At 40.3% G+C, this 16365-nt stretch overlaps 1 protein-coding gene across 3 annotated transcripts in view; it reads right to left on the bottom strand.

The window, feature by feature from the left end:
• The window catches only part of SBF2 (SET binding factor 2), a 382316-nt gene that overhangs the window by 78246 nt on the left and 287705 nt on the right, over positions 1-16365 (bottom strand). For all 3 annotated transcript variants that reach the window (XM_040989139.1, XM_040989140.1, XM_040989142.1), the window contains 4 exons: positions 8509-8679; positions 4209-4471; positions 1496-1665; positions 634-707 (listed from right to left, as the gene is read on the bottom strand). In XM_040989139.1, coding sequence (XP_040845073.1) covers positions 634-707; positions 1496-1665; positions 4209-4471; positions 8509-8679 — 678 coding nt within the window. The remainder of the gene's footprint in view (positions 1-633; positions 708-1495; positions 1666-4208; positions 4472-8508; positions 8680-16365) is intronic.

Here is a 16365-nt window from a genome sequence, read left to right as displayed (position 1 = left end):
TGTTCTTGACTGCCTTCCCAGGCCACAAGCATGGAGCTGGATGGGAAGTAGGGCAGCTGGATGCCCACATGGGATCCTGGTGGTTGCAAGGTGAGGATTTAGCCACTAGGCCACCATGCCAGGGGCCCCTTGACTTTAACAACTCTGCCATACAGTGGATTAGTTCCTGAGTGCTAGTCCTCAGACTGATGCTACACTAGTTGTAAAATAATAATCTGGGAAGCTTTCTTCAGGGCACTCCAGCTTAGGAGGTGAAATACAATTCAGGACTTTGAATTTTAAGACTACAAATTTGGTGCTGTAGAGTAATTGCCTAAATCCTCTTTATCTTTGGTAAGTAGGGAAGACAAAACATCTCGGGTTGGGCTAAGAACTTAGAATTGCTAATTTATGCCTTGCTTATAAAAGTAGATGCAACAAGATGTTATTACTGCTCCTTTGTTGAATCCAAGAGTGGATACTGTTCCTATTTCAGTGTCATTTTTATTAGGTTCTACATGACAAACTACTTCGAAAGTTTAATGTATTTTAAAACTGGCACTGGTCTCTGTAAAAAGTTAGGAGAAAACACTTTTTTGAAGCACAACAGCCTACTGCTGTTTTTAAGAGCCGTTACACTCTGAAAGCATGTACCTTCTGTATAGGTGGAAGTCTTCTACTCTCCCGATGCACTGCTTCCAGAGTTTCAATGTGCATGGCTACAATTCCTAGGATGAGTCAGAGTATTCAAAATCAAAGAGCACAAAATAAACAATATAAAGACAAATTCCCGATATTTCAGAATTAACAAGCAATCAGTTGGCAATTCATCAGAAAGTTAAACAGAATTTTGATTTGACACAGAAATAACACCTTGAAGTATTAAATCCAAAGAACTGAATTCAAGGACTCAGACACCTGCATGTCAGTGTTTATAGGAGCGGTATTCACCACAGTCAAAGGGTATAAGCAACCCAAGTGTCCATCAGCAGACTTTGAAAATGGTCTACCAATGCAGTGGAATATTAGAAGTAAAAGGAATAAAGTATTGTGACAGGCTAGCCCACAAGTCTAGAAAATACTGCACTAAGTGGAATAGTCCAGACACAAAGACACAAAAATTGTATGATTCCACTTACAAGAAACATCCAGAATAGATGAATGCACAGGCAGACTAGATTAGATATTATAAGAGAGCAGTCAGTGAGGAAGCAAGGGTTTACTGCGTAATGCATAGAGTGTCTGACTGTGATTGATAAGAGAATTTTTCAAACAGATAGTCGTGAGGGTTGCATTAACACTGTGAATGTCATTAATCCTTTTAAATGGACACTTAAAAATGGTATGCAATGGCAATTTTTGTTACATATATCTAATTACAACTTAAAAACATTAATAATCATAAATAAATAGCAAACTAATAAGGGGCAAACTACTTGGACTAGAGATTATAGGTGTTACTTAGAATTCAATTATCTCCTATGTCCTTGTTCTCTAATTCCTGCAAAGCAATTACCTGGTATCATACAATGGAGGCTCTTGATATGATCCTGAGTAACTCCACTCTCTGTACAAACCTTGTCAATAAACCGAGTAATGAATCGCACAACAGAATTGGCAATGTCATTCTCTGAGTCTTCAAATCCACTTTCTGTATCATAGCTCTCAGCGACACTTCCTGCAATACTAAGAAAGACAAAGAAATCACAATCAGAACTCAAGTGCCACAAATGATCACTACATTACAGCCCATTTACACAGCGACTGAAACTTGCTCAAAGCGGCGTGTGCTCAAGTTGGAGGCTCACTTAACTGCATTCCTTCTTTACAAGAGTGGTGAAACATAATGTTCTACTTGCCTACATTTGAAACCACTGTCAGGCATTACCCTTTGGATTCAGATTTGATTCTGTAAAGCATCCCTTCTGTTACTCTCCCAAGACAAACTTGGGAGACACTAAAAATAAAGCAAAAGGGGACTATTATATTTATAATCTACAACCTGAACCTTCCCAAAATACCTGTCCTCCAAGTTAACGACCACATGGTGCCAAAATAAGATGTTTTCTAATAAGAAAGAAAAAGAAAAAGAACTTATTTGCAGCAACTACCATATTCTACATAGATGGTCAAAAAAATTTTTTTAAGATCTATTTATTTTTATTGTAAAGTCAGATATACAGAGACAAGGAGAGACAAAGATAAATTATCTTTCTTCTGCTGATTCACTACCCCAAGGGGCCACCAATGGCTGGAGATGAGCCTATCTGAAGCCAGAAGCCTGGAGCTCAAAAAATGTAAGCAGAGATTATGACTGTTATATCATCCTCAATCATTAAAGAACTCAGATGCCTTAGTCACATACTACGCAGGCTTTGAGAGGACTGTCATTTATAATGATAATTTTATTTTAAAAACTCATTTATTTAATTTATTTGAAAAAGGTGAGAGACAAGGGAGGGAAAAGGATAGACAGAGCCCTCCCATTTGCTGGTTTACTTGCTAAGTGCCTAAGAAGATCTGGGACTTGGCCAGATTGAAGCCAGAAGCTGGGAACACAATCCAGGTCTCCCATATGGGTGGCAGGAATTCAAGTACTTGAGTTGTCTCTGCTGCTTTCCAGGGCACACACAAGCAGGAAGCTAGAGATGAAAGTGAAGCTCGAACTCAGGGATGCAAAAGACTCAAGCAATGACTTAACTGTTGTGCTACATGCTCACTCTGTGACAATGTTTCAAAAAGTGAAATCATGGTTATTGATGGTCATAAGCGAGATGAATGACAGTGGGAAATAAAGTTGGAGATGAGTAAGGAAGGTCTTGAAACTCAAGCCAATGAGTCCAGAATTAATGAGGCAGTCTTGGAGGGTCATGAGCAGTAAAAGAACATGTGAATATTGTTCCATGCAGGTTCTTTTGGTGGTTGGGCAGAGAACTACAGAGAGAGGAGTAAACAAATCTAGAGTTTTATTTATTTATGGCTTAAAATGATAAGGGCCTAGGGCTATGTTGTTCACGTAAAAGAAAGGATGAACTAGAAACCACATAGGAAAAAATAATAGCTCCGTGTTTTGGAATCTATCTACAAAATGCTACTACCAAGTTGTCTAGCCTGGACAATTAGAAACTCTGGCATGGTCTTGACACAAATGAATGACTTGGGAGACAGGGAGACTGAGAGGTTAGGGTTGGCGGTTAGGTATGTGAATGTGTTTTCCAATAGGGTTTGAAGAGGTTTTACAGAAAGGAGGTGAGGGGAACAAAGGAGGTGCCAAATATACAGCTGCTCAGCTGCCCTGCCCACTGCCACTTGATTCTGTTCACCAGGAGCCTCATCCTAGAAGCCAAAGCAATTCAGTTCGAAGAAAAACACCCATCATCACAGCTAGATCACTTTACACATCACATACAACAAGAACATGTTAGAACTAGAATTTCCAGGATGCTGTGGCTCATTAATTCATTCATTTAATCATCTGTTCCAGTAAATACTGAGTACTTACTATGTGCAAAGATGTTGAGGATACAGAAATGAACAAACCAAAGGAACAGATAATAAACAAACACATCAGACTGTAGAAAATGCCAGAAAGGAAAACAAAGCAAGGTAGGAAATAAATAGAGAAGTCTAGATTCCCCAGAGAAGTGACATTTGAATAAAACCCTGAATGAGGTGAGGGAGTGGTCCTTGTAACTATTTTGGTGAGTCTTCCAGACTGACGGAACAATAAGCACAAAGTCCTCAGGCAAGAACATGACTTGTCTTTGAAAATCAATAGGAGCAAGAAGACTTTGTTGACAGGAGAGCAACAGGTCATTGCAGTAGTGAGGGGACAGGTCCTATTAGGCTTTCTACACTATGTTAAAAAGACTCTGGCTTTTAATCTCTGTGATATGGAAAGTTACTGGAGGGTAGAGGGAAAGGCACAGGTAAGTACAAGACTACAGGCATACGCCATAGAAAAGTTGAGGAAAAGGACAGGGGCTGAGAAAGAAATAAGCAGGTGCTCACTAGTTATTTCCCAATATTTTATGTAAAGAAACTGATTAGTTAGATTAGTAGAAGGTGCAACATTATAAAAACTAGGTCATGAAGGAGAATTGGGGCAGGTGGTTACAAGTAGGATAAAGAAAGAAGACCTGAGCAAGCCAGAAGACAGTTATTCTATGTTCATCCAAGACTAACTCTAAAAAGGAAAGGAGGGTCACTGTGAGCCGACGTGTCAGCACCTGTTTGTGACAATGCTGTTGCTTCCGCTCTCCCAGTCGCCTGGCGCCGATGTTCTCAGGAGCTTGTTTTTACTTGTGTCCAGTGGAACCAGCAGGTTAACCATGAGATTTGCAAAGTGGATGGCCTGACTGAAGACAGTGCTTTCCTCATGTTGTACCAGCTCTTGTTGAGTTAATTTGCTCAGAGTAGGCCAAAGACGTAGCTGTTCAGCTGCCAAGTCCATTGCTGTCTTCTCCCGATACTTGTCATCAGGAACCTTATCCTAAAAAAAAACCAAAGTAACTCGACTCAAAGCAGAACATCCATCGTTACTTTGTATGAGCCTGAAAAATCATGGGTTTCTTTAAAAAAAAAAAAATTTTTTTTTGAAAGGCAGTTACAGACAGAGATAGAGATTGCTCTTCTATCTACTGGCTCACTCTCCAAAGAGGTGCAATGCTGGCGTTGGGCCAGGCCAAAGCCAGGAGCTTCTGGGTTTCCCACAGGGATGCATACACTCAAGCATTTGGCCCATCTGCTGCTGCTTTCCCAAGTGCATTGGCACAGAAGTGGACTGAAAGTGGAGTCGCTGGGACTAGAACTGCTGCCTTTATGAGACGCTGGCCCTCAGGTGGCAGTTTAACAGTGTTGGCCCAAGGAATAGGTTTTAATAATTCTACTAAACCAGCAAATATGAAAATATAAACAAAACAACCACAAATCCAAAAACTAGCAATTTATCCCCAGCTTTTGAGGCCTTCAGTGGAGCTACAAGGTATACTCAAGGAAGCAGAGGTAAGGCACAGATAGATACGTGTTTCTCACTGTTGACATCTTGTTGCATTTTTTAAAAAAAGATTTATTTATTATATATTGGAAAGGCAGATATACAGAGAGGAGGAGAGACAGAGAGGAAGATCTTCCGTCTGATGATTCACTCCCCAAGTAGCCGCAATGGCCGATGCTATGCCGATCCGAAGCCAGGATCCAGGAAATTCTTCTGGGTATCCCACGTGGGTGCAGGTTCCCAAAGCTTTGGGCCGTCCTCGACTGTTTTCCCAGGCCACAAGCAGGGAGCTGGATGGGAAGTGGAGCTACCAGGATTAGAACCGGCGCCCATATGGGATCCTGGTGCATTCAAGGTGAGGACTTTAGCCACTAGGCCACACCTCCGGGCCCTGTTGCATTTATTTTTACCTTAGTGGCTCTATTTCTTTCAAGCTACAAGTTATAGCAACGTTCACTGATACTCTATTTTTCTCTTGCTTATTAGGAAAGGAGATGGATTGACCAAGGACAGAGAAAATACACAGCCAGAGTTGCCTACAAATGAGAATAAAGCCTCATCATGTATAGGAGTATGTAAGTAACTCTGGGCTTATTTATTTCTTTAGGAAGTCAGAATTACACAGAGAGAGGGAGAGACAAGAAGGATCTTCCATCTGCTGGTTCACTCCAGCTGGAGTTGAGCTGCTCTAAAGCCAGGAGCCAGGAGCTTCTTCCAGGTCTCCTACGCGGGTGCAGGCCCAAGCATTTGAACTGCCCTCTACTGCTTTAGCAGGCTCTTTGGCAGGGTGCTGGATAAGAAGTGGCGCAGTCAGAACTTGAACTAATGCCCATAGGTAATGCCAACATCACAGATGGTAGTTTTACCCATTGTGCCATCATGCCAGCCGCTGGGCTTTTTAGTGAGTTAAGTAACTTTAATCCATATCTTGCAGAGCACTTCATAGCTTATGAGGAGCTGGCGTTAGTTTCTAACCTACAGCTCGGAGGTAGACTGCTTTAGAAGGGAGGACACAGAAGCTCTGAGAGGTGCTCATTCAGAGGGATTTTGAGAAACCAACAAAAGCACCCCAACAGCCCAAGTGTCTCTGTAGCCCGACTCCAACCTAACAGTCTTTTTTACATCTGCTACAAGTGGCCTTTAAATTGAGTATTTTTAGTGTTCTATGAGAAAAAAATTGAATTTTGAATTTAATTAAGCAAACATATCACATTTGTTCACATAGGTGCACTATCAGGTTGGTATCAGTGCTATCTGTTACTAAAGCTTCTGTTCTAATCATACTCAAAATGGACAAATACTTTGTTTCATATCACACGAGGCAATGACAACTTTAACCACTTTGAATGTTACTGTGCTGTTTCTGTTGGAAACCCGGATTACTTTATTTTTCATGAGGTCAGTTTAAGAGGGAGGATGACAAAAAGGATCAGCAGTAACATGTGCCTAGCACACGCAACTAAAAATGACTCCTAAGTGAACCAGCACTGAAGTTCAATTCATGAGTGTGATAATTTCCACCATTTATTAGTTACCATGTGTGAGGACTCTCTGATGTAGTTTATGCATATTATATATTAAAACTTTTAATTTTTACCTCTCAAAGAGCAAAAGTTTTATGAAATCCCATCTACACAGGGGAATTCTTTCAGAAGGAGAGTAACTTGCACTTGTTCCATGCTTTCACTTCTGCAGTGCCCTCAAGCGAGTACCCTGCCCCTCTGCTCAAGATCACGGCTCCCTGAGCTACGGCTACTGATGCAGGCTTACTCTCCCGCCTGCACTTTGAACTGCCTCTCGTTTGGAGGTTTCATTACTTACTATTGCTTCCTGTTGCTTTGCACCTTCCCCCGCCCCAGTCATTTCTTTCTTTGACAATGCAGTTAAGCACAAAGAAACCAAAACATTTTCAAAATGGGTTTATGCTGCCTTCTTGCCATCTTTTTTTCACCCTTCGGTTCTGACAATCCTGGTCCACAATTCTCTTTCTTACATCTGCTGATTCCAAGACCTGTGAAATGTCATCTCCGCCTCTGAACGACATCACCACTGTGAAGGACCCAGTCTCCTGCAGCACTACCAATGGTTTTCCCTCAGTCCCATCCTCCAATGGAGCCATCCTCAGTTGGCCATCCACTCCCTTTGAAATTCCTTATTCCCCTTTTCTGCAACATGTTCTTGTGTCCTCCCCCTATTCCCCTGCCAATCCTATACAGCTAAGCCTAGAGAGGCTGACCCTACTTTCAAGTTTCCCCATCAGATCTTTCCTTTCCATTGTCTCCCCTTAGCCATCCTGCCCCTTAACTGGGAACTCCAACAGTAAACTCTCAGACATTCAAAGTTTTAACTATTCTGAGCCATTTGTTTTACCAGCAAAGAAATAAAGCATTTAGAGGTAATTTGCTAAGCCCAAGGCCAACAGCTAGTAAATGACATTTAAAAATTAAATTTCAAATTAATAATAATTTCCTTGCGTTTTTAACAATTTGATTTTTCTTAAAAAGATTTTTAAAAAAGATTCATTTATTTTTATTGGAAAGTCAGATACACATAGAAGAGGAGAGACAGGAAGATTTTCCATCTGTTGATTTATTCCCCAAGCAGCCACAACAGCTAGAGCTGTACCGATCTGAAGCCAGGAGCCTGGAGCCTCTTCTGGATCTCCCATGCAAGTGCAGGATCCCAAGGCTTTGGGCCATCCTCGACTGCTTTTCCAGGCCACAAGCAGTGAGGTGAGGTGGGAAGTAGGGTTGCCAGGATTAGAACCGGCGCCCAAATGGGATTCTGGTACATGCAAGTCGAGAACTTTAGCTGCTAGGCCATGGCATCGGGCCCTATTTTTCTTAAAAAGATTTTATGCTGACAATATATATAGCAGCACACAGAATATCCCTAAAAGAAGACTTAAATTTATTGTTGGCATGCGTTTAACACAGCTACTGAATTTTGTATTTATTTTAGTGTTTATTAACTATAATCTGACATTTCTTCAAGGGAATTAATTGTATAGAAATTTATACCTAAATATTTTAGATTTGTTCTCTCTTTAAATGTCTTCAACAGTTGTGGCTGGGCCAGGTCAAAGAACCCAGTCCAGGTCTCCCTCATCGGTGATAGAAACCCAACTGTTTGAACCATTAACACTTATTCACAAGGTCTTTGTTGATGGGAATTGGAGTCAGGAGCCAGGAACTGACCTCAGGATCCTCAACCGAGGACGTCGAAGGCCTAACCAGCATCCTAACACCTGCCTCAATTTGTTTTTGATACTCAACTTCTCAAAACTGCTTCCAGTGAATGCTTATTCACATAAATATAAAATCATTCCAGGACTAAAGAATCACATCAGGAAGTTACTATGGAGAAGTGTAATGTCATAAATCTGTAGAAGAAACATGTTTATCTCAGGATTCCCTAAAGTAAACAGCAAATACATGGAAGTGGCCAGATTTCCATCTGTCCTGGGAATATCTGTAAGCTAAGCTTTGCTTAAAGCCTTGACCTATACAAGTATCCTCCTTCCCCTGGCTTACCTTTTGCTTCAGGTGTGGTGCATGATTGTCTTCCTTGGCTGAAAGATACAGGGAGCGAACTTGTTCTTGTACTGCACTATAAAAAGTTGTTTCCCAAAACTGCTGATTTGTCCAAATGGGGTGGTCCTGTACGCAGGTGTAAGCAAACTGGCTGACTCCAGGAGCAAGTTTCTGTAAGAACATACAACATCCATGATCACAGGGCTGGCAGAGTTAAGCAGTGTTGGCCATCACAAGGGCCACAGTTAATCATATATGTAGCCCAAGTATCTGTCAGCAGCACAGGCTTAGCAATCAGCAATTTACTCCGTTTTAATGAACAACTTTGGATTTGCTATCACATCCTTTAGATTCTAATAGATCACTTAGGGTCATTTTATCAAAATGGGCATTTTAGCAGTAGTTAAAATTCAAAGTTGTAGACTATGAATTAGATAATACATGAACACTACCTAGAACTATACTGTGTGTTAGTAGGCAGTACAAAATCAGGAGAAATTATTGAAATTACAACATATAATAAAATATATCACAATCTAAATATAAAACTCCATTTTCAAATAAGTCTTCCAAAAGTTTAGCATGTTTATTATTAATTTTTTTTATTCTTAAAGTAACTGAAATGTTGAATGACTGTATGTTGGCTTCTATGCAAAATGAATGAATCTTGTGAATTTAGAACTCAGAAAAAAAATGCCTCACCACTGCTCACTCTAGTCTTTACTCTCCTATCATGGCCGCTGCCCGGTTTGCACACTCCCGGAAGGTTACCCTGGGCTTCAGTGGCATTTTCTGGTAACCAAATTTGGGCATGGGAAAGGAACCACAAACCAAAACGTCTGCCTTTCTAGGACATCCTGCTGGAGTTTGGAGCAAGAGCCAACTTCACAGATGATTCTATTATGATTTCTTTAAAACAGGGAAGGAAACTATGTAGGTATGTCATACTAATTTATATATCTAATGTAATAAAAATCTTGAAGGATAATCATTATTACCTCTAATTTAAGAAAGCAAATACAGAAGTTCAGGAAGGTTTAAGTTATTGCTCAAGGCCATACAATGGGGCCTAAAATCATTTGTAAAAATATGTAATTTAAAGATAATTTTATTTAAGCATAAAAATGTGAAATCCATAATACATATTATAATAAGAATTTTAATTGAAATTTTGGAAGATTTCTTTAATAATTAATTATGTAAGTGGTGGAAGTGAATTTCAAGCCCTAAACCCCTGCTTTTTTCACTATACCAAATGGCTTTCCAAGTTCCTTCATCCTGCTATTTCACAATAGGATTTTTGTTTCCCAAAATAATATTCTGCCTTGAAACCTCAGCGATAACTTCATGTAACATATTTTTATTTTACAGATAATTTACATTGCCAAATTTTAGTGATTTGAACAATCATTACACAGCTGCTGCTTTAACCTCTAAAACTTAAGGATGCTTCAAAAACTTTTCAAAGTATCATTTCAAGCAGGTAATATTTTCAATAGATAGATCATTGTTTGTGGTCAATGTTTTTCTTTGGAATTGACTTCATCTATGAGTAGAACTAAATTTCAGATAATTTTCTTTTGAAGCAATTAGCTGAATTCTCCTCTGAAATGCTGGATACAGAAGATTGCTATTATGACTATATATATAATAGTTATAGAGCAACAGTTGTTCATTTTTTAGGAACACATTACAAAAATATAATGTAAAACATAAATACGAAAGATGTAAAACAAATGACAACGTGTAAGATGTAACATACATAATGAAAAACTATATGCTCAATACATGCTGATTTATTTTAATCTAGAACACTAAATCTAAAGCCGGAATATTTATCATGTATACTGTAAAACACAGCACTTGCACAATGATTTGGCTATAAAAGTCTGTGTACTGCATTCCATATGTAAGATCCTTCCACGATGGGATTGTGTGCTGCTGCTGAGGTAGCTTTCTATCACTGGTCTTAGTGATGTCTATCTGTTTAATACACACATGCAACCTACCTATAGAAAAATCATGGGCAAAATGTGTGATTCTGTGTGTACGCAAAGGGTCACATCACTCTTCTTACGTTCTACATGAAGATACTGAAGAGGTGGGTCACACATTTTCCTTTTCACACTTTAATCCTTCATTCTATGTACTAACAATTATTTCAGTAACAGCTCAGAGGCTTGTTTTCAGAGAGATTTTAAAGGCATGGAATTCAAACAAGGTAAAAACAATTCTAACTGCCTTTCCTATGAGCATAGTCAGAGGTTCCGTTATTGCTTATAAATGTAGTAGAATGGAATGGACAACTAAACGACTTGGATATTATAGTAATTATACTAATATAGTTGACTCAGAAAAACTGGGCTCTTAAATTCTTACCAGTTTCTCAATAAGGACTTTAAGATAATCAACACACCAGCAAAGCTATTAGTTTAAAATCTCTTATTAAGAAGATACAAGATGGTGGAATAGGGTAAAGATCTGCCAAGTTGGACAGGGAAGAATTAGCTGGGGAGAGGAGTCAGAGTACAGTTCTGGGTGATGGGTGTTAACAGGCTGATGGCAGAGAAATTGTCGGGGATCCAGGGATACTGGGAAGAAGTAGAGACAGCCAAATGGCAGCATCAGCAGCCAGATTTCTCATCAGCGACCAGAACTTTCTGGGACACAGGTGGGAATGGGAAACCACTGGGGAGGCAGGGGATAATTCATGCCATAGGATCACTAGTTTGGTTGATCCTTTGTTCAAATGTGAGCCAAGATGGACAAGCAAAGCCCCTGTGGTAGGTGTGGTGTGGAGTGGAGTGTGCACTCCAGACCCTCCCTTATCCCTCTGGGTGCCATTTTGGGCAGATTCCACATAGATATTGCACAGGGCTTAGAAAAACAACTATTATGGGCATGTGTCAGGTTTGAGGAAGAACACACATCTGGCTCTCCAAGAGACTTCCATGTAAGCTGACACAGCAAATTGCATTTTGCTGGTCCTGCCAGAAAAATACCGTTTACTTAGCATCTCATAGGTTCCATCCAAAAATAAGACCAGATTATTCTCTGATCTAGATTTTTGCAGGATCCTGCAAGAAAATGGGTCCATGCTCTGCACTGAACTAGAGTTTAGATTGGAGAATGAACAGAGAATCAGACACTGAGTGGGAAAAGAAAAGAAGTAAGAAATCAAGATGGTAACCTGTAGATAGCTGGCCTGGGTAAAGAGCTTTTTGAGCAAGGTTAGAGCAACTTCATGGAACAGAGATACATATCAGTGACTTGGGGCTATGGGAGGACTGTGCACAGGAACAGTGGGAATTCTGTGCCTCTACATTGAGGTCTAGAGGACAGCTGGCTCCCAGGGCACAGAGAGCTGTACAGATCTCTTCCATGGTACTGGCACTGGTGTGGGTTGGGGGTCACAGCCATCATGGCATAACCTTGTCATCAATCACCTTGAAAGAGCAGAGGGGAGGCTGTGATAGTAGTGAATACTATCTCCTCAGGCAGGACAAGGGAGGTAATCTATCACACCTCCAACAGGGTGTCACCCTAGACTCTGAACCCTCATACTCGCGCACTGACCAGAATGCACGGCCCACTCCCAGCACACATCATCAGATTCTCACTGAAGAATTAGCTATACTCGGGCCCAGCAGCGTAGCCTAGCGGCTAAAGTCCTCATTCTGAACGCTCAGGGTCCCCTATGGATGCCAGTTCTAATCTTGGCAACCCCATTTCCTACCCACCTCCCTGCTGTGGCCTGGGAAAACAGTCGAGGACGGCCCAAAGCCTTGGGACCCTGCACCCGCGTGGGAGACCCAGAAGAGGTTCCTGGTTCCTGGCCTCAGATCGGCTTGGCTCTAGCTGTTGTGGTCACTTGGGGAGTGAATCATCGGACGGAAGATCTTCCTCTCTGTCTCTCCTCCTCTATGTATATCTGACTTTCCAACAAAAATAAATAAATCTTAAAAAAGAAAAAGAATTAGCTACACTCTTAAAATCATAGAGACATGGTTCAAAGATAACATCTGCCTGACTAGAAAACTTGCTAATCTGCATTGCAATGTCCAAGGGTAAAAGAAGTTACATAACCACCATGAATGAGGAAAACAGCATGAAAAGTATTTCACTTTTAGAATGTGAAGATGATGATGTTGAGGGTTTGCTGGATAAATAATTCAAAAAATATTATAAAGCTTTTCAAAAACAATGAAAAGTCAATGCAGGAATTAATAAACTCCTCCCAATAAATGGAGGAATCTTTTTCACAGGTGACTGAAACATTGAAGCAAAATAAAAATCTGAATTATTAGAAATGAAGAATTCAATATTGGGTGCAGCGTGGTGGCCTAGCAGCTAAAGTCCTTGCCTTGAACACGCTGGGATCCCATATGGTTGCTGGTTCTAATCACGGCAACCCCACTTTCCATCCAGTTCCCTGCTTGTGGCCTGGGAAAGCAGTGGAAGGGGGCCCAAAGCCCTGTGACCCTGCACCTGCATGTGGGAGACCTGGAAGAGGTTCCTGGCTCTGGATCGGCACAACTCTGGCCATTGCGGTCACTTGGGGAGTGAACCATCAGACAGAAGATCTTCCTCTCTGCCTCTCCTTTTCTCTGATTTTGCAATAAAAATAAATAAATCTTAAAAAAGAATCCACTATTATGAAAAATACAAAGGAAAACCTTTAACATCAGTGTGAGCAAGGTGGAAGACTCTCTGAATTAGAAGACAATTTTTGGGGGAAAAGCTCAGTTAGAGAAAAAAAACTAAAAGAATTGAGTAAAACCAAAAAAGCCTGTCGAAGAAAGTGATGTCATAAAGTGAGCAAAGATACACATCTTAGGAGTTCCTGAAGGTGTGGTCAGAGAGAATAAATTGAAAGGCATAATCAATGAAACGAAAACGAAAACTTTTCCAGGCCTGGCACTGTGGCCTCGTGCCTTAAGTCCTTGCCATGTGTGCACTGGGATCCCATATGGGCTCCAGCTCTAATCCCAGTGACCCTGCTTCCCTTCCAGCTCCCTGCTTGCGGCCTGGGAAAGCAATCAAGGATGGCCCAAAGGTTTGGGACTCTGCACCTGTGTGGGAGATCTAGAGGAAGTTCCTGGCTCCTGGCTTCGGATCAGGGTAGCACCCACTGTTGCAGTCACTTGGGGAGTGAGTTATCAGATGAAACATCTTCCTCTCTGTCTATTTGATTTTGCGATAAAAATAAATAAATCTTTAAAAAAGCAAAAAAAAAAAAGAAAAAGAAAAAAGAAAACTTTCCCAATATGGAAAAAGAAAGGGGTATTCAAGTACAGGAAGCGCAGAGAATCCGAAACAGACATGACTAGAAATGATCCTCATCACAGCACCTCACCATTGAGCCTTCTACAGTTAAACCCTCTCCCTCCAAAAAAGATAACTGTACATGTGAGAAATGGCTGATAGCACATAAGACGGCTGGCCTCTCATCAGAAGCACTATAGGTTCAAGAGAGAATGGAGAGACATTATTCAGATCTTACAAGAAAGAAAACGCCAACCAAGAATACTATCCCTAGAAAAGCTTTCATTTTTATATGAAGATAAAGAACCCCAGAAATGATGCTTGAAGATGAAGATGTGCTACACACAGAAAATGATAATGATACCCACCATAATTAAAGACAGAAGTGGAGAACATCCCAGGAAAGCAACCAAAACCCCGAAACCAAACAATGAGAAAATCTACGTTTATATAATAAGACCAAATCACAACATTTCAATAATATCCCAGAATGCAAATGGCCCAAACTCTCCAATAAAAAGATAGAGATTAGTGTACTGGATCAAAAACCAAGATCCATGTATATGTTGCCTATAAGAGACACATCTCATATAGTAAAATACACACACACACTGAAAATGAAAGGATGGAAAGAAACAGTCCATGCCAGTGGGAAGGAAAAACAAGCTTCTGTAGCTGTGCTAGTACCATACAAAATAGTCTTTAACACAAAAACCATTAATAAAAGAGATGAAGGAGAACACAGAATACACATTCTATTCATCAGTACATGAAACCTTCTCCAGGACAGACTACACGATAGGCCATAAAACAGACGTCAGCAAATTAAAAAAAACTGACATACCATGTATCCTTGCAGACCATCAGCAAGTCAAGAAACACCAGAATATATACACATATTGGGGGGCTGAACAACATTTTCTGAATGAACAGTGGATCACACAAGAATTCGAATGGAAATTTAAAAATTCCTGAAAATAAGTGAGGATGCCAACACAACATACTGAACTTAATGGGATACTGATAAAGCAGTACTAAATGGGAAGTTCATAGTTACTGCTTTAAGAAATTAGAAAGGGGGCCTGGCACTGTGGTCTAGCAGCTAGGGTCCTGGCCTAGAATGTGCTGGGATCCCCAAATGGGTGCTGGTTCTAATCCTAGTGACCCCGCTTCCCATCTAGCTCCCTGCTTATGGCTTGTGAAGGCAATTGAGGACAGCCTGGGGCATTGGGACCCTGCACCCATGTGGGAGACCAGGGAAGAAGTTCCTGGTACTTGGCTTCAGATCGGTGCAGCACCAGCCATGGCAGTCACTTGGGGAGTCACTGGACGGGAGAGCTTCCTCTCTGTCTCTCCTCTTCTCTCTATATCTGACTTTCTAATAAAAATAAACAAATTTTTTTTAAAGAAGCTTTTTTTGCTACAAGAGAAACAGGCCTTAAAGCAAGAGAACAACCAACAGAATGGGAAAAAATATTCACAAATTATATAACAGATAGAGGATTACTATCAAGGATTTAAAAAGAACTCTAGAAACTTAACAACTATAAAACAAGCAACCCAGTTAAGAAATGGATAGAGGACATGAACTGATATTTTTCCAATGATTAAATTCAAATGGCTAACAGACACACGGAAAGATGTTTAGTTTCTCTGGCAATCAGGGAATGCTAACAAAAATCACAGTGAGGTCTACCCACCTCTGGTGAGAATGACCTATATACAGAAATCAACAAACAGTACTTGCTGGCAAGGATGTGGAGAAAAAGGTACCCTAATCCACTGTTGATGGGACTACAAACAGTACAACCACAAGGGAAGTCAGTATGGAGATTCCTCAAACAACTGAAAATAAATCTACCATATGCTATATCCATCCCACTCTTAGGAATATATCCAACAAATGAAATCTGCTTATGAGAAAGGTACCTGCAAACCATGTTTACAGCAGTGTAATTCACAATAGCTAAGACCTGGAAACAACCCTGATGCCCTTCAACAGATGAATGGATAAACAAAATGTGCTATTTACTCCATGGAGTACTACTCAGGCATTAAGGCATTAAAAAAAAAAAAAAAAGGAAAGAAAAGAAATTTTACTGTTTGTAACAAAATGGATGCAGAGGGAAGCCATTATGCATAGTGAAATGAGCCAGGCCCCAAAAGACAAATATTGTATGTTCCCTCTGATATGTGATGACTAATATACAGAACACACACACAAAAACTACAAATTTCACAAGGAAGATTAGCATAGTGGGAATTAAAGGATGAATACAGCATGCATCTTTTCTGCCAAATAACAGTAGGATTTCCGTTATTATTTGTAGTCATAACTTTATATTACAATACTTTATATTCTTCCTTCCCCAACATTTGTCATATGATACACTGTAACAGTGAAATGAATGACCATGCCACTGTAACAACTTGGGAACAAACAAGGAGAGCAAGCTATGGCGAGGAAGGTGGGTAATACAGAGGGAAAGAGATGATACCCTATGCATGCAAAAAAATGCAGGAAAAAATAAATATCATATATATATGTATATATATGTGTACATATAATGTTTTCAACCCCCCCCCCCCAAA

Source organism: Ochotona curzoniae, unplaced genomic scaffold (assembly GCF_017591425.1).
Source record: "Ochotona curzoniae isolate NIBS_2020 unplaced genomic scaffold, NIBS_Ocur_1.0 contig_517, whole genome shotgun sequence".
NCBI lineage: Eukaryota > Metazoa > Chordata > Mammalia > Lagomorpha > Ochotonidae > Ochotona > Ochotona curzoniae.
Note: the sequence above shows the minus strand (reverse complement) of the source record. Positions and strands in the feature narration are given on the sequence as shown.